The sequence below is a fragment of the Petaurus breviceps genome, unplaced genomic scaffold (assembly GCF_028583685.1).
Source record: "Petaurus breviceps papuanus isolate PSGF00001 unplaced genomic scaffold, PetGlider_PUasm1.0 208, whole genome shotgun sequence".
Taxonomy (NCBI): domain Eukaryota; kingdom Metazoa; phylum Chordata; class Mammalia; order Diprotodontia; family Petauridae; genus Petaurus; species Petaurus breviceps.
The window spans coordinates 26,865,014-26,890,205 of NW_027185852.1; the positions used below are offsets into that span (position 1 = coordinate 26,865,014).

At 49.0% G+C, this 25,192-nt stretch overlaps 1 protein-coding gene across 1 annotated transcript in view; it reads left to right on the forward strand.

Moving 5' to 3' along the window:
* The window catches only part of LOC138165203 (cytosolic carboxypeptidase 6-like), an 826,089-nt gene that overhangs the window by 739,793 nt on the left and 61,104 nt on the right, over window positions 1–25,192 (forward strand). Inside the window, exon 6 of the mRNA XM_069093324.1 lies at window positions 18,685–18,774. Coding sequence (XP_068949425.1) covers window positions 18,685–18,774 — 90 coding nt within the window. The remainder of the gene's footprint in view (window positions 1–18,684; window positions 18,775–25,192) is intronic.

Genomic DNA, 25,192 nt, shown 5'->3' on the forward strand with positions numbered 1-25,192 from the left:
ATTGGCAGGATGGTGGAGCCCCTCAAGGAGGTGGCCTTTCTCCTTATCAAGGCTAAGTCCTCTACCTGCACAAGGGATCCCACTCCATCCTCTCTTCCCCTCTATCATCCCCACCCTCTCACTTATCACCAGTCTCTTCCTATCTGCTGACTGCTTTCCTGCTGCCCCATGTCTCCCCCATTCTCAACATGTGCCCACTTGACTCAGCCATTCACCCTAGCTGTCATCCCATCTCTCTCCTCTCTTTTGAGAAGACTGTCTATACCAGGGTCTCCACTTCCTTTCCTCTCACTCATCTGGCTTCTGGCCTCATCTTTCCCCTGAATCCATCCTCCCCAATGTTACCACTGATCTGTTAATTGCCTGATCTAATGACCTTTTTTCAGTCTTCAGTCTTCATTGAACTCTATGCCCCATCAGACATTGTTGATGACACATATCCTTGACTCTCTCTTCTCTAGGTTGTTTTTTTTGGGGGGTGGGGGGTGGATTGGATACTAGTTTCCTTTGGTCCTCTTCCCACCTATCTGAACACAAAGGAGACTAATTTCCTTTGCTGTATCTTTGTTGGGGTCATGCCGACTCACCAGGAGTGGCCCCAGGGGCTCTGTCCAGGACTCTTCCTTTCTCTACACTGCTTCACTTGGGAATCTCATTAGCTTCCCCAAGTCAATCATCATCTCTGTGCTGATGATTCTCAGATCTTCTTCTCTCACCTTGACCTCTCTGCTGACCCCCAGCTGCCTTTCAGACATCTCCACCTGGATGTCCAGTAGCCATCTTAAACTCCACACGTCCAAACCTGAACTCATTGGCTTTAGCCCCCAATCTCCCATCTACTTTCAAGGGCACCACCATCCTCCCAGGCTCTCGGGCTCAGAAGCTCACTCTCTCTCACTCTCATACCCAGGCCTGCCGACTTTGCCTTTGTAACATTCCCCCCTCTCTCCTCTGATGCTGCTTCACTGGCATCATCGCCTCACACTTGGACAGCAGTGGCTGCCTCAACTGTCCCCATTATACTTCATGCTTCATTCTGGTATCAAAGTGCTCTTTCTTAAGCACAGTCAGACCATGCCATCCCTCTACTCAGTAAATTCAAGTGGTTCCCTAGGACCTCCAGAACCAAATCTGAAGGCCTCTGGTTGGCATTCAAAGCCCTTCATGACCTCCCTGCTTCTAGTTCCCTCCTCCCAGCCCCTAAGCAGGCCTGGAATCCAGGGACAGTGGACTCCCAGCTGTTCCTCATTCATGGCTCTCTAGCTCCCCAATCCAGGCATTTTCACTGGCCGTGTCCCAGGCCTGGAAAGCTCTCCCTCCTCATCTCTGGCTTCCCTGCCCTTTTTCAAGTCTTAGCGAAAACCCCATCTTCCACCAGAAATCTTTCCCAAATTCCTGTAATTCTGTGCCGTCCCTCCAGGATTATTTCCAGTTATCCTGTGTACAGCTTGCTTATACCTACTTTTTGTGAGTGGTGCCCCCTCCGCCATTAGACTGTAAACTCCTTGAGGGCAGGGGCAGCTTTTCAGCTTTGTACCCCCAAAGCTTAGCACAGTACCTGGCACAGAGGGATCTTAGTAACTTGGTGACTGACTAACCACTGAGCTCAACAGCCTCTCTCCACACTTGTCATCTTGCCCCATACTTGGCACCTGGGCCCCCACCAGATGTGCAGGCTTGATGTACATAACTCAGGATCTTGGGGTGTGCCTCCTTCCTTCACACATGCTGCTGTCAGCTGCCCTGCAGACCTGGCTCCCAGTGCTCCCAAGGCTGCACTCAGGGGCTGGGCTTGGGGCTCTGGGACAAAAGATGATGATGAGGTGCCTTTAGGAGAAGTGTGTGCTCAACACCAGGACCAGAATCACCTCCAGAGGTGGAGATGCAGTCTTCTGTCAGCTGCCCTTCCAAATGACCAATCAGCAGGCTTTCAGTATCCAAGTCTGTTCCCCCTCTTTGGGACTCGATTTCTCCACCTGTTTAATAACAGGCTTGGGAGAGATGGGGCTTTTTCAGCCCTTTCCTTGCTCTAAGGCCCCTCCCTGCTCTGACATTCTTTGCTCCAAGGCCCTTCTCAGCTCTAAGCCTAGGTTGGGAAGCCTTTGATTCCAGCATTATTGGGGGGACTAGTCTGAAAGCCTATGTATGTGCACTCATCTCCTTGAATGTTTCTTCTGGTTCCTCTGGCAGAATATTTGCATCTCTTGAAATCACACCTGGCATAGCAACAGTGTAGGTTTTGGGGTGGGCAATGGACTTGGGGTCCGTGTTACTCCAGGTTTCTCTCCCCATCCTTGAATGCAGGGAGGTGGAACATATTTGCATGAAATTGGAGTGTGCAAACATCAGCTGCCCATTAGTGCCTGATTGCTGCATTAATGAGGAGAGGCCTGACAGCCCCAGCTGAACTCACTTCCAGCCAAGGTTCTGGAAGGAAAGGGGAGCAGGAAAAGGTCACTTCTTCCTAGGACTGGTTACCTATTTGCGTGTGTGTGTGTGTGTGTGTGTGTGTGTGTGTGCGCGCGCGTGCCCACCATATCACAAAAATTTTGGCACTGGAAGGTGCATCCAATCCAACCCATGCCTAAAATGGCATCCCTGTAGCAGAGATGTGTGCCTGGCCTCAGCTCAGAGCCCTCTGGTGCTGAGGAGCTCACTACCTCCTAAGCCTCTCCATTCCACTCAGGGATGGCTCTAATGGCAAGAAAGGTGTGTTTGTTTGTTTGTTTGTTTTGATGTCAAGCCCAAACTTGTTTCTTTGCAGCCCCCTCCCCCAGTACATACTGGTTCTGTTCTCCAGGTGACAGCCTTTTAAAATATCCTCATTTCTTTACCAGTCACTTGGAATCATATTCTGGTCCTCACCACTTTGTGACCTTGGCCTCCGTTTCCCCATCTGTAGAGGGTGGGGGTGGCACTTGATGGGTCCTGAGGCACCTTCTTCACCTGCCATGAGAACGCTCTGGGGGTGGTGTCATGCATTAGTTCCATTGGGGAGTGTCTCCTGAAGGGAAATGGCGGGGACCGATAAGTTGGGGCTTCCCTGGCCCACAGCTTCCTCCCCCATCTAGTGCTTGTTTACTTCCCCTGACTCCTTTGCCAGCTTTGGAGAGGTCCTGAGGGGAGACAGGTGACTCAGGCTGACCCGGGCAGAGGGGGCCGGCCTCTGTTTGGGCTGTGACTGGCACAGAGGGCTGGGCCCTGGCAGGGCCATATGGCCCTGGCTGTCATTAGCTGGCCAGTGCTCAGAGGAGGCAGGCAGGGCTTTCTGCAGACCATCTGCTCCCGGGGCCCTTGTGAGCTTCCCTCCCTGCTCAGCATTTTAATTGGAGGTGGGAGGGAGCTAATAGGAGGGATGAAATGCTGTCTTTGGATCTGGGCTCGGTGAGGTCAGGCCCAGTCTTCAAAGGGCAGTGATCACCTGGGGCAGCTGCACAGACCTGGATAAGAAGGACTGGGTGTCCTTGGTCACTCGATTCCTGCCGTTTATAGAGGAAGTTGAGGCTCAGAAAGGGGAGGAAATGGCTTTGGGCGGCACAGTAAAAGGTTGTGAAAATGCTATGATAATAAAGGCTGACATCAAATACAGCACTTTAAGGAGAACAAAGCACTTTATATGTTTATTCCCATTTTACAGATGAGGAAGCTAGGCAGACAGAGATTAAGGACTTGTCCAGGTCACGCTGCTAGAAGGCATCTGAACTGAACTCTGGTTTTCCTGACTCCAGGCCCAGTGCTCTGAGGCAGACCATGGGGACTTAGTGACATCACAGGCTTCCAGGAAGGTTTTCCTCACTCATGTCAAACTGAAGCTGCCTCTTAAGCCCCCACCTTTTCCTTACTGCTTAGGGTTCTGGCTCCAGGCAGATTCTCTATCATATGATGCCATCAGAAGGCTTCTCAGGCTCTGAGAGTCTATGCCTCATAGAGCCATTCCGTTGGAAGGGAGTTCTGATGGAGATGACAGTGGTCCTGCAGTGTGGGGTTCCACCGAAGAGGGAGCGGCTGCCAAGAGATTGGAGTTCGAATCTCTGCTCTGCCACAGTCTTGTTGTATGGTCCTGAGCCTCTTGTTCTGTCTGAGCCTCAGTCTCCTCATCTGTAAAATGGAGACTCTAATCTTTGCAGGGCTATTGTGAGGAAAGGGGTCTATAACCCTTTAAGTTTTGGAGAATTAGGCTTCCTTAAAGCGACTGCGTCAACATGAGCGCCACCTGCTGGCTGCCGCCTCTCCCCATGGCCAGCCCTTCTACCCATGGCGGCCCAGACTTGTCACCAAATTCAGGGATCATTGAGATCAGGCAAAAATCTTGGGATCATTGAGATCAGGCAAAAATCTTGAGATGGAGTGCCAACTGTATAGAAGGAAACCTAAGAGACCCAGGTTTCAAATCCTGACTCTAACCCTTCTGAGCTATGTGACCTCTGCTCACATGAAGCCTCAGTTTCACCATCTGTAAAATGGGCCTAATAATCTTTGCATCCTTCCCCATCAGGGCTGCTGTGGGGAAAGTACTTTGTCAGCCTGAAAGGGCTGTTAGAATAATCCTTATGAACTGAAAGTACATCTGTCAGGTAGTGTTCAGATGAAGAAATCAAAGCTATCTATAGGCATATGAAGAAGGTCTCCAAATCATTTTTGATTAGAGAAATGCAAATTAAAATAGCTCTGAGGTACCACCTCATTCATACCTATCAGATTGGTTAATATGACAGGAAAATGATAAATGCTGGAGAGATTGTGGGAAAATTGGAACACTAATGCTCTGTTGGTGGAGTTTGTGAACTGATTCAACCATTCTAGAGAGGAATTTATAACCATGCCCCAAAGGCTATAAAACCCTGCATACCCATTAATCCAGCACTGTATCCCAAAGAGATCATAAAAGGGGGAGAGGACCTATATGTACAAAAATATTTATAGAAGCCCTTTTCATTGAGGCAAAATATTAGAAATCGAGGGGATGCCCATCAATTGGGGAATGACTGAACAAGGAAGGTGTGGTATATGAATGTAACGGAATGCAATAAGAAATGAATGTAACAGAGTGCAATAAGAAATGATGAACAGGCAGATTTCAGAAAAAAACATGGAAAAACTATTAGTAACTGATGCAAAGTGAAATGAGCAGAACCAGGAAAACATTGTACACAATATCAGCAACATTGTATGGTGATCAACTAAGAATGACTCAGCTCTACTCAGCAATACGATGATCTAAGACAAGTACAAAGGACTCATGAAGGAAAATGCTATCTACATTCAGAACAAGAACGGTTAGACTCTGGCTGCAGACTGAAGCATACTTTTTCACTTACTTTATTCTTTTTCATGTTTTTTCCCTTTTTGATCTGTCTTCTTTCACTACTGTGACTAATATGGAAATATGTTTTACATGATAGTATATGTGTAACCTATATCAAATTGCCTACCATTTTAGGAAGAGGGGAGAGGAGGCAGAAAAACTTAGAACTCAAAACCTTGTAAAAATGAATGTTAAAAAATGTTTTGATATATAATTGGGGAAAATACTATGAAGAAAATGACAGTACCTCTGCCAAGATGTGTTTGGGGGGTGGTATCTGTAACAGGGCAACTTTCCCGCAGGCCCTCTGTTCAATTACTAGACCCTAACAAGCAAGACTTGTCAGCACTGCACAGTGGAGAGAAGAACAGAGGATCCTGGCACTGGAATGTCTTCCTCAGAGGCCATCACCACGGAGAGAAAGGGACTTATACAAGGTCATACAACTAGTAAATCACAGAGCTGAGATTTGAACCCAGCTCTTTTGACTCAGAACCATGTCCTTAGAATTAGGAGAATCTAGAGCAAAATCTGGCCAGTGACATGAACACCCCAGCTCCCAGCCAGGGACTAGTCAGTTCCCCTCTCAATTCCCCCTCCCCCACAAGTCTCTAAGACTCTAAGTTAGAGAAGAATTGATGATCTGTATGAGTGGAGGGGAATTTTTCCTTTGGGAGCTCCCAGTTCTGTGGAATCACAGCCCATAAGCAACTAACAAACACATAAAAATTGTAAAACGTGTAGAAGCATAGACTGTTAGAGATGAAAGTGACCTTGGAACAGAGATCAGAGAAAGTCAGAGGTGCGAGGGGCCTGAGAACAGAAAAAGTCAGAGGTGCGAGGGGCCTGAGAGCAGAGAATGTCAGGGCTGTGAGGGGCCTGAGAACAGAGAATGTCAGAGGTGCGAGGGGCCTGAGAACAGAGAATGTCAGGGCTGTGAGGGGCCTCAGAACAGGGGAGCAGGAGCTGGGAGGGACCAGCCCAACCCCATCTTTTTTCCCCAAGGAGGAAGGGGCTTAACTGAGGACAGTGAAGTTTTCTAGAACTCTATTCGCTCCCTAAAATCCATCTCTGAGGTCTGGCCCTGCAGTTAGAGCACCAGGCCCTTAGAGAGCTACAGGACAGGAAGGAGCCAAGGCCTGAGAAGCTGGATCTGGTGCTAGAGGCCCCAGGGCCAGGCAGAAGGCTCATGATGGTTCTAGGGGATGCCCCTCCTATTATTTGTAGGTCACTCTTGTGCCCTTCTTCTCTTGGTGTCTGTAACCCCCACTCCCACCCCAGGACCAGCCCCCCTTAAAAACATAAGGGAACAAAGTCCATTGAGGGTTCCCATATGATGCACTTGGGGGGCTCCCTAGTTGGGTCTCACATCTCCTTTATCTGGGTTGGCTTCTTCTGTCATTTTGTAATAGGCTCTTCCCTTGACCCAATGTGTGTGTCTGGCCTCAGTGGCCTCATATCTCCGCTGACTCCTGCAGATCCCAAGGGCCTGTCACTCTGTAAGCATCAATGTGGGGGGCTGTGCCCTGTGGGATCCACAGGACCTAGGTTCAAGGCCTATCTCTGAGCTTTCCAGGGAATATCTGACCCTGGGAAAATCCTCCATCCTTCCTGGATCTCTCTATAAAATGAGGGGGCTGCACTAGGCTGACCTGTGGGGCCTCTTCTGTTTTTCATTCTATTCTCCTGTGAATCTGTGTTCAGGTCCTGTTCGTGGTTGGTGCCTCCAGAATTCCAGAACTTTCTTCCACTGATATTTAGAACCTCCTGATGCCGTGGTTCTAGAGTTATTTGTGGCAGAGATTCTAGAACCCCACTGCTCTTGTGGTCCTGGTTCTTGGTTGCCAAGTTTCTGAGGTTAGATATTGTTAGGAAGTTGGGGAGACTCCTTTCTGCCTGTGCATAAAGGAGCAAGTTATCTTTCAAAATGGAAATCTGTCAAGGGTCATTTTTTTTTTGAGGAAATTACCTCCAATTTCCTCCCCAGGCCCCTCTTCTGTAGCTTTCTCCTCCTCTGTCGAGATCCTTAAAGACAGAATCAGCCACATTTTCTGTGGTATCACCACACCACTCCTGAGCCTGGTGGAACAAGGCGGGTGGCTACTTCGACCATCCCCAGGGACCGTGTGCTCCTTCTGCCCAAGGTCAGCATCTGTCAACACCTGGCCTACTCCCTCAGGACTGCCCCGGTCCCCACTGCTGCCACCTGGGAAGTAGGATCCAACGGAGAGGCCCCGCTCAAGCCTGGTTTCCGCTACATTTGATTTAAATGACATGAGAGAGCTGATCTATTTGCAGGCCTGGAAATTGTACCAAGCATTAATTAGGAACCGAGGGCCTGGGAACACGGGAAATGATTTTATGTTTCAATTAAATTTGTTCTCATTTTCTGACAGGGTGAAAGTTCACCTTTCCGACTTGTAATCTGAAAGGGGATTCATTCTCTCAGCGTCCTTTGGAGGTCCTGACCACCTTCCCAGGGAAAGCCCCTTTTGGCTCTGACCTGGAGAGCATTGTTGGATAGACCAGGCACCTGAGAAGGGCTGGGGGGTGAGGGCATGGGCCCTCCCACCTCCCAGACTCTGTGCTTGGAGTACTCTGCAGACAGACAGAGACTGGTCCTGAAGTGGGAGCCCAAAGCAGCTATTTCATCTCTTTCTTCACTTTATTTACTCAACATCCTGGTTTCTGCTGACACCTGTCATTGGCTCCTTAAATCCCATATCATCTGCCTGGTTTGGGATTTATCCAAGCCAAAATCAGAGGAATGGCTACTTGTGACAGGGGTTCTCTAAGGGCATCCCTCTTCAGCTCCACCCCCAGACTGTAAGGCCCAGAGGTCCGGCACCTTACCAGCCCTCTCTGTCTCCCCTCAGACTGGCTTCCCTGAAGGCTGCTCCTAGACCCCTCAGCCCCTCCCTGCCACCTCCCTAGGCTCTGATTTCTCTGCGAACAAATCCTGGGTCTAGGAGCCTGGTCTCCCTTCCCAGCACACAGCTGGACATGTAGCAGGCCCCAGGGACTATACTAACACTCTACACATACACAGTAGTTTATTTTTACCAAGCACTTTTAAATCCGGCCCCTCTGGCCTCATCATTACTCTCCAGGGGGTCCCCATTGCCTAAAGCATAACATAGGAATCATTGGATTTTAGGGTCGAGACGTTGGAGATCATGGCGTCCAATACCCTCATTTCCCAGGGAAGAAGCTAAAGCCTGGAAAGGTTAAGGACCCCTAGGGTCACACAGAGGGGCAGATCCCCCAATTCTAAGGCCAGGGCTTTCTCCACTGGAATTTATTCCCTAAACTGAGAGTGGTTTCACTTTGGTGTGGCCTTTGACACATGGACATGGCTGGATGGTTTGAGCTACTAGAAGGCAAACTCCTTGGGGGCAGGCATTTCTGTCTTCATGCTTGGCACACAGTAGGAGCTAAATTAATGCTTCTTCATTGATTGCTTAACCACCCAAAGCCAACCCTTTCCCCTTCTCTTCCTCCTTCCTCAAAGTCAGCCGGCAAGCATTTATTAAGTTCCTACTGTGTTCTTAGTCTCTGTAGCATAGTGCACAGTGCTGTAGATGGCGTCTGAGAACCTGGGCTTGAGGCCTGACCTTCCCCTCTGAAACTCAGTTTCCTTTTCTGTAAAATGAGGGGGACTGGATTCGATGCCCTCTGAGGCTCTTTTCAACTTTAGAGCAATGTTTCTGTGATGCCGTCGTCCATCCAAACTGAGCTGCTCCTCGCACTTCCAGCCCATCCTGTGTCTTCTTGCCTCTGCATCTTTGTCCACACTTTGCCTCCTGCCTGGAATGCCTTCCCCATCTCCCTTACCTGTAGGGCTCATCTCTGTCCTTTGAGGCCCAGCTCCCATTCCCCCCCCCCCCCCCATCTCTTTCTCTGACAAATGGTCTGCCAGTATGGTGGAGGGCTGCCAGATGGCAGCAGCCTGAGTGATTCATGTAGACCTGGCCAATCCTGGGTTCTCTACACCACAGAACTCAAGCTGGAAGGGACCCCCACAGGGGCCACACAACCAGATCCTCATGGAGATCCAAAGGGATGAAGCCATTCACCCAAAGTTACACAGGGAATGAATGAAAGAGGTGGAATCCAATGGCTCAGAATTCATCCCTCTGCCCCCTGCACCACACTGCCCTCAGCCTCAGTGCTTACCCCTGAAGGTATGGGGTTGGATTTGATGTTCTCCTTCTCTTATGTGTTTATATTTTCCTTTATGCTGTGATGATTTGTGCCCCTGGTCTCATCCCAGGGAGCCTGTGAGCTCCCCAAGGGCAGGGACTCATGATGGTTTTCCTCTGTATTCTCCGTAAAGTCTAGCACAGAGAGGACGACAACAAATGGTTGTCAAGCTTTGATCTCTCAAAATTCCCAGATGGAGAATCTAGCCAAAGGCTGCCCACGTGCCTCAGCCATCAAAATCTTCCCCTGGGTCCTGGCCACGACCATGTCTCCTTCCTTCTGTCACTGAGTCGAATCACAGCCTCAGCACAAGGCCAGAACGTGGCCATGGGGAGACAGTAAAGGTTCCTCAGCCTCTAAATGCAAATGGCTGCAGATGAATCAGGAGCCCGGCATTAAGGGTAAGGGCTGCCAAGGGCAAGAGAGAAGTTGGCAAAGGACCAGAGAAGTCAGGATCTCTGGAGGCTGAAGGCCTCTGATCCCAAGACTGGAAGCATGAGAGGGAAAGTGGCCTCCCCAAGCCCATTAGAATGAGGGAGGGCACTCCAGGAAGGGCTGCCCTCAAGGTCAGCAGTAGTCAGAGTGGTCGGGCTATTGTCAGATTAGGCCAGGTGAGCAGCCCACAGGGAAGAATCCCAGAGGGATTTTCAGTGTTGGCAAACTGCATTCTCATTAACTGAGCTAGGGAGTACAGGTAGGATAGTGTCCATTTGCAAATATGGAAACCGAGGCCCACAGATGGGAAGTGACTTATCCATGGTCACACAGCAAAGACATTTTAGAACCAAGATGTGAATTCAGGTCTCCTGATTCTAGGTCCATCATCTTGCCAAGGAGGGGCTTCCCATGTGACCCCTACCTGACCCCTCACCCTGAATCTCTCTCTTTGTGTCTCTCTCCGCCCATATCTATTAATATCTGTATATACATATATTTACATACATACATACACATAATCTGTATTATGTGTATGTGTTGGTTGTTTCGTTGTGTCTGACTCTTTGTGAACCCGTTTTGGGGCTTTCTTGGCAAAGACACCAGAGCGTGCCATTTCCTTCTCCAAGGAATCATGACGAGGCAGCAAGGTCTATTCTGAAAAAGATCTTGGGGTTTTAGTGGACCACAAGCTTGATATAGGTCAGCAGTGTGATGTGAAGATTGTGAAGGGCTTCAAATGCCATATTTGTAAGGTTTTTAGTTGGGAGAGAGAGGTGGAGCCCTCAAACTTTTATTCTAGGATTTTAGGATGTCAGAGGCCATTTAGTCTGATCCCCTCATTAACATGAGTGAGAAACTGAGGCCCTCAGATGCTAACTGGCTTGTCCAAGGTCACCCAAGTAGCAAATTGGTAAGGTGGGATTCAGCCCAAGAACTTACCTCTGACTTAGGGGTCCTAATTTGTGCCTGTCTTCCGTGAAGTGGTGCGCTGCCCAGGGTCACAGAGCCTGATGTATCAGGATTAGGGCACGAGGGCAGTGAACGGAAGCCCCTCTCACTTCACAGACCTGCAGACACAGGGAGCTTGATCTGATTCACACCAGCAGGAAGTGGGGGAATCAGGATAAAACTCCTGACTCTTTTTTTCCCCTCAGCACTTGAAGTAAGCCAGCTTCTGGGGCTCCCTCAAAAATGCTGGTTTAAAAAAAAATTGCCAACTTTAATAGAAATCCTTTGCCTTCTCCAGACTTAATCGCTAAAGCCCAATAGCATTTCCTGGATTTAGATGAAGACGCCAGTGGGGATTTGAGATTAAAAGCAGGACTTTTATAGGAGGAAATGAAGTTCTCAATGGGAAAGAAAGTGCTCTTCATGCAGAAATTCCACCTTTATCAGGAAAAGATGGGTGTTTGACTCAGGGCCCGGAGCTGCTGCCCTGGGCATCTGCTCTTTGCCCACTCGTTCTGCCCTTGGCTTTCAGAGAGGGACAGCCCAGCAGTAGCTTGTTTGTGTCCCTCTCTGGGGGTGGGGTGCCCAGAAACGGGGCTTGTGATATCTGTGGTGATCAGGTCCAGGATCAGAATGCTAGCATCTTGGAGCTGTCTAGCCCAATGGGCCCATCTTTACTTACATACTTCTAGTGAAAGGGAGCTCACCTACTAAGAGAACTGGGGAGTTTGTCCTGGTAATTGCCTAAATTGGTACTTTCTGTCCTTTGCTCCACTGCCCCCAACCCCCAGGACAAGTCTCCTACCTTTCAGATACTTGAAGACAGTTCTCAAGTCCCCCTTCAGATAAACATCCCCATACCGTTTAACTCATATGACAGTCTCCAGCCCGACTCTTCACAGTCTGAGAAAACACAAGCTCCCCAAAGGCAGGGATGGTTTCATGTCTGTCTCTGGCACAACCCAACACTTTAACAAATGCCTGGTGACTAATCATTCGACTGGTCCTGGGTGCCTTCCTTTCCCAGACCCTCGGTGTCCTCCTCTGTGGCACCAGCACTCTCTGCTTCCAGGGCTTTGAAGAAAAGATTTTGCAAACCTGGAAGTGACAAGGAGGTGAGGCTTAGCTCTCCATAGTACAAAGGAGGAGTCAGGGCGACATGGGGAATGTGACCTGCCATAAAGTACCTAGTGCTGCCACCGCCCTGGGCTTCATAGAGAGGAATGCAGAGCCCACTGTCCAGCCATGGGAAGTGAACAGGGAGTGCATGTTTCCCATGTGTGAAGAGAGAGCTGAGCTCACACACAGGGCAGAACTTAGGGCCGGGTGACTGGCTCTGGGTGCCAGCCTTGTTGCTTCCCACCTGCCTGGCCTTGTGCTGCCCAAGTGGGGGCTCAGGGGTTCATAGAACTTGAGTTGGGAAGGTCCTTAAGAGACACTTAATCCAGACCTCTCATTTTTCAGATGAGGAAAGTGAGGCACACAGAGGTAAGAGAGTGTTAGCAGTCAGCAAAGATGGAATTTGAACCCTAGCTATGAATCCAGTCTTGATTTCACTACTCTTCCTGATCCTCAGCTTCCTTCTCTGTAAAAGGAAAGTAATAATGCTCATGTTGCCTATCTTACATGAGGGAGGGACTTTGTAAATTGTCAAGCTCTCTATTGACCTGAGTGACTTATTATCTAATATGATTCAAACAAAGGCAAGGCTCTTCCCAGAGGACTGTGGGAGGAACAAGCCTGTCTGGCTAGGAACTACCATTTCCCACGAAGCCTTAGGTCTCAAGAGTCAGGCCTGATTCAGGTGGGCTGAGAATTGGGCTTCCTGTAAGATGCTGTGTCCACAGTGTCTTTGATGTCATTCGAACAAGGAGATAAAAGGCAGAAAGGTCTTGTCATGTAGTGGCAAGAAGACTGTGCTTGGAGGCAGAAGAAAAGCGGAACAGAATCCTGCCTTTGACATCCACTAGTGTGGACAAGAAGCTTCTTCAGGGGCCCAGGGAGGATATGGGAAAGGAGAATGTTGGAGCTGAGCCACAAAGGGCAATGGTGGTGTACCTCACATCATGGCGCTGAACTCCAGAGGCTTCCTTATTTCCCCCCACTTCTAGGCTGGAACCCAGAGGACAAGGGTTCCCTGCTGGGGAATAGGGACATGAGAGGGCATTCACTGGCAGAATGAATGGCTGTCAAGAGAGCTTCAGATGTTTCCCATTCCATTTTTGTTCCAATGGATGTGTTTATTGATGGTATAAAATTGTTTGCTTGGGCTTCTGTTATCATGCAAGGACTGAATATAGGATTTAGATCTGAACCAACTTTAGAAATTCCCAGGCTCTGGCTAGGTGAGGGCATAGGAGCCAATACAGGTGGTTTACCAGGGAATGCCACCCTCCCCCTGTAATGTTAATGGGAGTTGAAGATCTTCACCACCCATTAATTGGTCTCATGTGGAGCCCATTAAGGGAAATTTGACTAGGGGAGACTTGTTTTGTAGGAAGGTCCACACCTTTTGCTGATTTCTAATTACGCACTGGGTCACAGGGTTGTGATACCTTCTGTCTCAGAGAAGTCTATATATACTCTGAGGTTAGCTCTTTGCTTTGGATCTCACTCATTGGAAGAATATTCCTGTGATTTGGCCAGACAAGATTCTGGGTAGCTGTTAAGGAGCCCCCTGGCTTTGAAAACTCAGATGCTGGTGCTTCTCTCTGGTAGCTATGTATGTATTGCTTTGGTCAGACAGGTGGATCTGTCTTTGATCTATAGTAATTTCTCAGATGGTTGGAAGCCCTCTTGGTCTGTGCTATGTTTTCTGCTTGTAATTTCTACTTATAACTTCTGTTTGTATTTTCTCTGAAGTTCAGGGTGCTGACTTTTCCTCTGAACTGAGTGAATATATATATATATATATATATATATATATATATATGTTTAATTGAAGTAAGATCATTGACCCTTTAAAGTTGCTTTCCTTTAGAAAGGCAGATCAAAGAACCTGTGCTAGCAGCTATCCTGGGTGTGCCAGTGAGACTATTGTCACACCCCCCATGTATGACCTCAAGTTGTCAGGATTGGTACTCTCTGGTGAAGTACAGATGATAGCGTCGTCATCATTATCGCTGCTGTTTTTGTCTTGTTCAGCGGAGTTCAGATAGAAACAGTCCTTCGGTAAATCTGGGGATGCGGAGGGGAGCAAGGAGAGCTCACGGGCTGACGGGGGAAGCACCATGTGCAGGATTATGTTAATTTACAACCTATATGCTCACTCACAATCTATATGTATCATACACATGCACACACAAACTGTAAGTGGAAAAGTAAGCACAGAGAGAAGGCCTTTGCAATGGGGAAGAGCTGGGAAAGGCCTCTTGTAGAAGGTAGGGCTTCCGGGCGGCTAGTGTGAATAGAGCACCGGCCCTGGAGTCAGGAGGACCTGAGTGCAAATTTGGCCTCAGACACTTGACACACTTACTAGCTGTGTGACCTTGGGCAAGTCACTTAACCCCCGTTGCCTTGCCTTTCCCCCTCCAAAAAAAAAAAAAAGGTAGGACTTTAGCTGGGACCTGAGGAAGCCAGGAGGCAGAAGCGAGGAGGGAGGGCTTTTTCAACACAGGGCACAGAACTCGGAGATAAAGTGTTGAGTTCAAGGACAGACAAAGAGACTTCTGTGACTTGCTTGTGGGGTACCTTGGGGTTTGCATATATGGGTAAGATTTCCATTCAGTCCAAGGACTAACTTCCTGTTGGTCCAGCAGCAATCTAGATTCCCTTGGGGAGAAGGACAGTGAGCTTCCTATAATGGTCCATTGGGAGTGTTGTACTCAGGATTCAGGGACTGGGTAGAGGGTGGACAGGAGGCCCTCTCAGTTTTGCTCCCATGATCCACCTGGGAGACCCCATGATTCTACAGGAGCTTAGAGGACAGAGAGAGGTATATGGTCTGAGAGCTATCCAGAAGCCTTCCTTGGGGAGGTGGGATGCCTGCGGAGCCTTGAAGGATAGAGTTAGGTAGAGGGTAGAACGTTCCAGGGACAAGAAGGCAGCATGACCATTGGCATACCAGTGGGAAGTTGTCGGGTCATGTTTAAATGACAGCAAAGAATACAGTTGGGATAGAGCTCAGAGTGCAGGACGGGCAATGGCTAGAAGCTAAAAATGGAGTTCTAGGCTGGGGCTAGCATGTGGAGGGCTTTGAATGCAGACATTTCTCCTGCAGGAAACAGGGAGCCATGGAAAGCATTTGAGCTGTCCTCAGCCAGATGTCGATGGACAGATGTTTGATGGCCATAACAGTCAATGACTCCTTTGACTTCTAGCCTGGCTGACTCAGTCAGGGCTGTAGGGCCTTTTCTTCACGTACTTCCTTCTAGAGTTTCACCATCTCCATATCTGGATGGGCCTCCATGGGGAAGCAGATGGCTTCTTTATTGCCATTAGCAGTAAGGCTGAACTCTTGTCTCATTATTCTGGAAAAGCCCATTACTGTGTTCAAGCCAACTGTTTCTGGCTGTGATTTGCATACCCCTCCCTTAGGAGTGGATCGGCTTCCCCTTGCCTGTCTCTGGCAGCCCCCCTTGATACCTGGCTGTCGACCTTGTCGGTCACTGCAGAGACTCTCAGCATCTCTTAGGCAGCACTGAATGACAAGGTCTTGGCTGGCAGTCTTTGGGGTGTCTGTAGTGCAGGGTAGGAGGAACTAATGAGTTAGGGGTTGATTGTGGGTGGGGAAAGTTTCCAAGGATGGTCAGTTCCTTTCTGGGACAGCTACACCATGCCTTGGCCATCTCAGTTGGAAGGACATTTGGGAGTGGGTCAGTGATCAGATGACAGGACTTAGAATGACCTCAGGTAAGCCATTTCCCTTCCCAGGCCTTAGTTTCCCCATCTGTTAAAGGTCCTATGTTCAGCCATCCATCCTTACTAGCTCAGCTCTCTTTCCCCTTTTCTTTCTTTCCACATTTCCCCACTCCTTCCTTTCCTCCCTCTCTCTCCTCTTTTCTCCCATCTTGTCTTCCTTTCTTTTTTCTCTCCTTTTTTGTATTTTTTTCCTTTTTCCTCCTTCTACCCTCTTTTTCTCTTCAGCTCTCTTCTCCCCCATTGCTTCCTCTGCTAGAAACACCATAATAGATTGGGGGTATACTCTGGACCTCCTTCCTAGTAGCCACTGATATCCTCCCCTAAAAAGGATATTCAAAGCTGTCCTCTGGAGCATGGGGAATTGGGGACCCTAAGAGCATAAGGACCTAAGGGCTCCCCTAGCCCCGCATCTTCAGAGAAGTTTAACAACATGCCCAAGGTCACACAGGTGGAGGAGGGCAGGGCTGGGCATTAAATGACCAGATAGGATGCAGAGGCTATTGTAGAAAAAGTGTGCATTTGCAGATGCCAGATTCTAGAGACCACACCCTTAACATCTGTGTGGTATTGGGCAGGTCAGCTACCTCTTTGGGCCTTGGTTTATTCGCTTGGAAAATGAGGGAGCTGGACCATGATCTCTAGTCACCATCCTCAGTTAATCCTGTGGACCGAAAGTTCTGTTGAAAAAATTGAGGCTGTTTAACTTGGAGAGAAGATTCCGGGTACCATGAGTGCTGTCTTCAGCTGTTAGAAGGGCTGTCATCTGGAAGAGGGATTTCATTTGTTCTGCTTGGCCCCAAGCAGAACTAGAAGCAGTGGTGTGTTGGGGGAGGGGGTGGGAATTGCAAGGAGGCAAGATTGAGGCTTAATGTCAAGAAAGACTTCATACCAATGTGAGCTGTCTACCAATGGGAGAGGCTGACTCAGAAGTCAAGCTTCATTCTTTTTCTTTCTTTTTTTTTTGGAGGGGGGAAGGCAGGGCAGTTGGGGTTAAGTGACTTGCCCAAGGTCACACAGTAAGTGTCTGAGGCTGTATTTGAAATCAGGTCCTCCTGACTCCAGGGCCTCTATTCATTGCTCCACCTAGCAGCCCCATCAAACTTCATTCTTGACCCAGCCATCAATGGAGGTCTTCCAGAAGAGGCCGATCAGCCCCCTGGCACAAAGCCAGTCAAGGGGATTCCTGTACTAGGAAGAACATTGTTACTAGGGACCTTGTGAAGGCTGTTCCAGCCCTGAGATTCTGCAGTTGTCTCAGACACGATGTTCCAGCTCCTTTTTGTTTTAATTTAAAAACCTCAGATCCCTGCATCTCAGAGTAACAGAGCTAGGTGGGTTCTTTGAGGTCAGCCAGCCCAATCCCCTCATTCTGCAGAGAGGAAACAAAACTTAGGGAGGGAAAAGGCTCCCTGCCACCCCGGGCCAAAAAGCCAGTAAGCAGAGCTGCTCTCCTCCCTCTCCCCAAGTCCAGAGCTGCTTCGGAGCCCCCAGAAGGACCCTGTACCTCACCTAGGGATGGAGAAGTTTAGAAGTAAAGAATGGGGTGCCACAAGTGCCCACCCCAGAATCACTGCTCCCTGCGATTTATTATCCCCTCAAAGGCCCCAGCTCAGCAGAAACTCTGGATGGCGTCTGCCGACCGGTGATTAGAATGCTTTTTATGGGCTGCTAAATGACAAACCAATTTGTTACCTGCCTACATAAACATTCACTTGCATTAGCCCCAGAATGCTTCATTTTTATTAGCCCAAGCGTTATCTTTTTATGAAGACACAAGGGCTGCATAAAATTAGGGTGCACATGGAAGACACAATTTACATTTCTCTCTGTCAGCAGAAATGTTCCAGAGCCAAATCATTTGGGTGCAAGGGCAGTGCCTACTGAGGACCCTGGTAATGGCACCCTCGATGTGCCAGCTGCCAGGCTGGGCAAAGAGAGCAGCTCTTAGGAAGGCCCCTCAAGTGACCTGTTATGGAATAAATGTGAAGACAACAATAGCCATGGTAAAAAGAATTCCTTGGCTGCCAACCAGTCATTGTGAGTGCCTGGGGAGGGAGCACCCCAGATGGAGGGAAGGTGGGGATCAAAAGCCTGAGTCATGTCTAAAGGCCTGTCCCGAGGAAGCCTGAGCCAGAAGGTTAGAGATCTCCTGCGGGGGGTGGGGGGTGGCCTCTCCATCCATGACCCCTTGTTCTGTGTAGTCTTTAGTCTATGTGTATATGCATGTGTGTATGCATACATGGATGTATCCATGCATGTCTGTATGACTAGATCTATATATCTACATGTGGATGTATAGACCGATGTCTATATCTATCTATGCTCTCCTCTCTCTCTAAACACATGCACACGCACACGCACACGTGCACACACACATATATAAAATCAAAGCTAATCTAATCAAAACCTTTTGACACTTGGTTACAAGGCCTTTGATTTGACTCAACTGAGACATAGTCCTTGGTTATGGTAACTGGGACTGGAATTTTATCATTTACTTACCCTATGAGCCTGAGAGCTGGGCTGTGTGTGTTCACCATATATAGCAAACAAAAAATATATAGCAAGAGAAAAAAATACTCCTTGCTTAACTGAGTGAAATGGATTGGGAAAGGAATAAACATTGGCACGGCACTTTCTCCACCATGCGCTGTGCCAAGCACTTCAAAGATCATCTTATTTGGTCCTTGTTGATAACCCTGGGTTATCATCTCCATTTTACAGATGAGGAGACTAAGGCAGGCAGTGGTTAAGTGCTTTGCATAGAACAAGTAAATGTCTGAGGCTGGATTAGAACTCGGGTCTTCCTGACTCCAGGCTCTATCCACTGCACCACTGCAGTCGTCTACACCCATGCTGGCCACATGTGCCACCCTTCAGGGTATCCCCTGGCCCTGCCTGCCTGACAGCTCTTCCTTTTCCTTTTGCAGGGAATCTTCATGATGGAGCTGAGCAGAAGGTGGTTTTCATCACAGGCCGAATCCACCCTGGGGAGACGCCCTCTTCCTTTGTGTGCCAGGGTGAGTGCCCTGGGGCTCTGGGGCCCTGTGTGCCAGGATGAGCATCTCCCTCGCCCCTCCCCTCCTGTTCTCAGCCTTGTTCCTGAAGCTCCCTCACAGCTCTCTGGAGCAGCTCAGTGTGGGGCAGGGTCACAAGTTTAGCACAAAAGAGGCCTTCGGGGCATCTAGTTACTTTCCAGAGCCACAGTCTTCCTTACAGACTCTTCTTCCCAATGATGGGGAGCTCGCTACCTGTCAAGACAGTCAGTTCCATCCTATTCTGATGACTAGAAACTCTTGTCTAACATTAAACCCCAATGTCCCTCCTTATGGCTACTCACTGTCGATCCTGTTTCTGCTTTCTTGGGGCCAAGCAGAACAAAGCCAATCCTTCCCCAGTCTGGCAGCTCTTCAGATATTTGCGGACAGGTCTCCTGGGTTCCCCCCACCTCCCACCCGGGTCTTCGTTTCTTGAGGCTAAGCATTCTGAGTCCTTTGACCCAAGCTTTCTGTGATATCTCAGCGATGGATAAGACACAAATCTGCCCAAAGGCTCCCTCCAAACCCCCTCCCCAGCAATGCTTCTGTTCTAGGCTGTATCATTTCATTCTCTGATTGATCACCGAAAGTAAGAAGGCCTGGCCAAAAATGGAATAGACAGCTTTGAAGGGATCCCTCTAAGCCTTCAAATGACCGCTTTACCGAGGCATTGTAAATAGGGCTCTTTATTCAGGGCAGAAATTCGATTAAATGCCCACATGGGCCCCTGCCAACTCTCTGATTCTGTTTTTTAAAAATTCTGTGAACCAAGTCATAAATTCAACACTACCCAGCTATTTTCTCTCTTTTTGAACAAATAATGTCACTGGAAATAGTCTCTGGGAGCCCAGCGGCCTTGCTCTGTCTCTAATTTCACAGCTCATTTGCTGTGTGACCTCTGGCAAGACACTTAACGTCTCTGAGCATCAGGGCCTTCATCTGTAAAACAGGGATAAAAACCCTGCCGTCAGCTTCCTCTGTATACTTGGGACAAGAGGGAGGAGATGGAGAGCTCAGAATTAAGGGCAATGGGGGTCCGGTTCCAGGGGCTTAATAGGATGTTGAGGTAGCAGGAATCTTGGAGGTCATCCACACCAAAGCCTTTATTCAAGAGACAGAACCAAGGCCCCCAGAGGGGAATGACTCTGTAGGGGCACATGTGACATAGTGGGCTTGGAGCCCAAAGACTTTCATTGGAACTGCAGTGCCCTTTGGGAAGAAGATCTTAAGGGAGAGCTTTCTAAGAATGAGCTGTCCAGAAGTTAAATGAGCCTGCCTCCTCAGGACCACATTGCTGGAGGGCTCCAGGCAGACAGAGGGCCTTGTCAGGCATGTGATGTAAGGAATCTGTTCAAGTAGAGACTGGATTTGGTGGTGGTCAACTCTAAGGCCCAGGGGTGCTGTGATCTTGTGTCCCATGGAAGATGGATGATAGATGCATAGATGGGGAAACAGTGGGGCTCTTTCTTTCTTTCTTTCTTTTTTTTCAAAAAAATGAAAGTAGAAAACGGGAAAGGTAGGAAGACAGTGATTCCTCTGAGGGAAGGGCTGATGCCAGGATGAATCACTGGAATTCTTCAAGAAGGCAGAGAAGGGTCATGGTATGGAGCTGGATCTGGGGACAGGTTCAGGGAAGAAGAATGCCAAGGATTTGGGGAGGCTGGGCCAGCTCTGGGATCCAATCCTAGGTATTCCTTCAGGTCCAGTCCTTCCTGGAGCATCTGAGACCATAACCACGGTGCCTCAAGCTCCCCTTACTCCTGACATGCTATGCTATGTGTTCTAAGCTCCCTCTCAGCTCTGACATTCCCTGTTCTAAGGCCCCTCCCAGCTCTGCCATTCTCTGCTCCATGTTTTATATCTCCCAGTCGCATAGTTGGGGACAGTAAGAGACAGTAAGAGTTCAGGTTCTTCTCACCACTAGGTATAAGGGAAAGTTGATTTTTCCATACTGTTCCATTTAGAGATCTCCCTTCACTCCCACTTTTGAACCTCAGAATCATGGACTCCCCAAACTGGAAGAAGTCCCAGGGCCATCTATTCCAACCTATCTGTACTGGGTCAAGAACCTGCTGGTGATGTCCCCAAGTGGCCAGTTGCCTTCTGCTTGGAGACCTTGGTGGAGGGATCTCTCTTCTCCATGAGGCTCCCAGGCCACATAAGGGCACCCTCATTCTTAGAAAGACTTTCCCAATGCCCAGCCAACATCCAACTTTGCATCTTTTTAACACCCTTCCTCTCTCTCCCTCCACCAAGAATCCTGTTTTTGACCTCTGGGGCTGAAGCAGAATAAATCTCATTTCTCTTCCCTAAAACAGTTGGTCACATAACTCAACAATCACCAATTTCCACCTGAGTCTTCTCAAGCTAGGCACCCAAGAATTCAACAACCCTGTCCAAGTCCATAAGGGCTATATTGCAGAGCTCAAGGTCAGACCCAGGTCCTCAGACTCTCAATCCAGCCCTCTCTCTACTGTACCATGAGTTCAGGATGGGGACTTCTGCATCAGATGTGAGTTGGGAGAGATGCCTTGTGAAGTTGCTTCTGGATCAATTGGGATTTTCCCATTCTTCTGTGATGGTGCTACCCAACCCTGAGAAGAAGTCCTTAAAAAGTGTGGAGACCCCTGCAAGGGGAAGAGGGAGGAAGGAAACATTCCTGCTTGATGGGATTAGCAACAAGGGGAGGGAAATGATGGGATCAGAGAGGGCTTCCTGGAGGAGGTGACCCCTGACCTGAATACTGATCCTCTTGGGAATTCAGACCCCAGCTCTCTACATACAACAGGCACCAAAGCAATGTCTGATTGCATTTTTACAGCTAGTTTCAGAGAAAAAGGAAGCTAGCAGTGAGAATAGTGTTGGAACAGGAGTCAGGACCCTGGGGCTCCTGTAGGTTGAAGGAACTGGGAATATGTCTGTAGAAGGAGAGAAGATTCAGACAAGACGTGCTATTTGATATAGACAAGTCCATCATGTTGTGGCAGTCGAGGTCTGCCCAAATCATTTCATTTCCTTTTTTTTCCTTTTTCTTTTTTTCTGATTTCATTTTCAAGCTTAGAGCTGCAGAACCCAAGGGACTGGTGGGATTCTTGAGCCCCACCCCCTTGTTTGACAGAAGGGGAAACTGAGCTGAGGAGCAGCTGGTCCCAGGTGACAAAGGCAGGAATGAGGAGGGGAGGGGCAGAGATGACGCCAGGGTCAAGGTCAAGAAAACTCCCTGACCATAAGAGCGATCCAAAAGGGGAATGGGCTGCCTCGGGAAGGTGAGGGGGTCTTCATGGTCAATCACTGAGGCTGGAGTTCTCCACTGGTCAGGCATATTTTAGTGAGGTTCCCTTCCTGTGTGTTGGACTACTTGGCTGAGGGGGGCCCTTCCTACCCTCGAATTCAGTTATTCTGTGTCATCTGACATTTATCCAATGTGTGAAGTGGGGGAGGTCACCTCTTGAAGCCTCAGTTTCCTCCTCTGTAAATATATATATATAATATAATTAACATAATATAATATAATAAATATCATATGATATCATATAGTCTGTGCTACACTTACGTCACAGAATTATTGGGAAGAAAGTCCACTGTAGATCTTAAAAGAGTAGGGGAAATGGCAGATTTCGTCATTAATATTACCTCATGTTGTCAGAGCTGGGAGAGACCTTAGAACATGGAACAGAGGGCATCAGAGCTGGAAAGCCCTCTATTTGGTTGTGTGCGTCTCACCCCTCACATCCTCTTGGCCGCCAGTCTTGGTAGGGACAGCCTGGAGGGAGGGTCCAGGTTCCCTGTGTTCTGTCTCTTCTCCTCACAGAGGGGAGCTGCCTGTTCAGCCGGGGGTCTGAGGAAGGCAAAGAGACTCACTGAGTCATCCGGCTTCCTTCAGCTGTTTCTTCTACCAGACTTCCCCAGATATCCATAATCCAAAACAGAAATGGGGGGATAAAAGCAGGAGAGGGAGGGGGAGAATCCACAGTGACAATTTTCTGCCATGCTCAGAAACCTGGGTGAAGGCCTGGGGACACTGGACAGAGCTGTGCTCTCTCCCCCACTGCCCTCCATCCCAGTCATCTGTGTCCCAACCCAGCTTCATCAAGGGCAGGCTGAGCTCCCCCAGGCCTCCCTTCCCCTCTCTGTGTGATGCCTAAATCCTTATTTCTAACCCTTCTTCTGCCCCCCATTTATTCATCCGTCCATCCATCCATCCATCCATCCTAGGAAGGACCGTCTCTGTGCTTGGAGGAGATGTTGCAGTGCATTCCTGTCCTCATGAAATTTGCAGCCCAGAGACAATGACAATATTGATAACTCACATTTCTGTGTCACTTTGCAAGAGCTTTGCTTAGAGTTTCTAGAAGTCAGCATCATCACCTCAGCTCCCATTCTGTCTACACTCCAGAGTCCTTTCAGCCTGTGAGAAGTACAATGGAAAGGAACCATGGATTTGGAGTCAGAGATCCTGGGTTCAAATATTGGCTCTACTCTCTCTGTGACCTTGGGCAGGTCCCTTTCCCTCTCTTGGCCTCAGTTTCCTTTTCTGTAAAACATGAGGGTTGGCCTAGAGGATCCCTCTGGTCCCTCCAGCTCTATAGCACTAAGTTTGAAAATTAAGTGAGTCTGGGCAGACCTCGCTTCTCCCAACAGGGGGCCAGGGAAGTTGGCAAAATTGAATTCCTGTCACTCGGACCATATGTTCCTCGTGACTCACAGCCCCACTGCTTGTCAGCATCTAGGCTGCAATGCTGGGGCAGAGCCTCCCCATGCTTCAGCCTGAAGGTAATGATCCAGAAACCGAAGCTTAAATACTATTTAAAGGGGCCCTGCCATGAATCTCTTGTGTGGGTCCTCTCCCACCCCCACCTCCTGAAGCTGGTAGGCCGGCCTGACTGCTCCGTTCCCCTCATCAGACCCCCTTCGACGAGACCTCTTCATATGCTGGAGAAAACAGAGAGGCAGTGTGACCCAGTAACTATGTACCAGACTCGAAATAGAGAGGTGTGGTTTTAGATCCTCTCCCGGACACTTACTACCTGTATGACCGTGGGTAAATCCCTTCCCTCTTCTGGGCTTCAGTTTTCTCCTTGCCCTTGTTGATATGAGGGTGTTGGACTGAATAATCTCAGATTCCTTTTTGCTTTAAAACCTCTGGTCCTCTGTGCCTCCGGGGGGAGAGTCTACGTATGACACTATGAGCCCCTACCAGTTTATTTACCTTAACTAGTCAGCCAGTAGACACTCTCAACTGAAAAGCAAAGGAATTTACTGAAGTAGCAAGACCAGTAGCCGCCCAACATCCCCCTTCCTCTCACTGACCCCTGGGGCACCTTCTTCCACAGATGTATGGAGCTTGCTGGCTCTAGGAAGCACACCCTCTGGAAAGGCACATGTGCTGAACACACATGGCCAAGGCGACTCGTGCCTCCGTCACTGCAGGGTCTCAGTGGTCTCCCTTTTCTGAGAGCGTCCTCACGAGGATTAGGCTCTGATAGGCTGGTTACTTAGCCGTGCTCCCTGAGCCTGCTCTTCTCCCTGCTCTACTCCCAGCCACCAGGGCGAGTTCCCCCTGAATCCATAACCTCTTCTCACGCTCCTCACAGTGACTTCCAGTGGTGCTGTCTGTCTCTGTCTGTCTCTGTCTCTCTGCTCCCTTCTGGATGCATTGTCTTCTACAGTATGAGCAGCTCTGCTGATGGCCTTAGCGGGAGGGAAGGGAGAGAAATCCCCCAATCCCCTCATCACAAGGGGCTGCTTCCTGCTTAGGCTGTATCTCCGGGCCGGCAAGCCTGCTTTACAAGGGCCAACAGGACAAGGCCAGTCTTTTGCTAACCAGAAGAAAACTGCCTCTCTGTTTCCATTATGGAGAAGTCCTTCATGCTTTGTAAGGGGGTAAGAGTATAGGCCCGTTGTGTGCTTTGTTCTTCCCATTAACACCCAGTCTCTGTTACCTGTCTCCTTCTCTTCCTCCCCCCTCCTCGGCCTTCCCCCACACAAAAGGTTCCAGTAGAATGTCAGCTGCTGGGATGTATTTGTCTCTATAGCCCCTGGACTTGGTAAATGTTTGTGGACTTGTTAGTGAAGCACTTGAAAGATGTACTCTGTAAATCAAATCACCTTTTCTGAACCTCTTGTTCTCCTATAAAAGGGGGATAAAATCTTTGCCATTCTTAACCTACCTTGAAGGGACCTGGCCAGGGTGCCATGGCTTCCAAGCTGGCATTTGTACCCGGATCACCCAATCTCTCATTTAGTGGGATTATTATTATGTCTTGGGTGCTCTGCCCAGCCTGAGAGGGCAGAACTAGGAACAGCAGGGTTAGAAGAGGCCTGCTTAGGAAACCTAACCCAAAGGGCAATGAATGGGCTGCCATAGGAGGGAATGAGTTCCCCATCACCTGATGTCTGC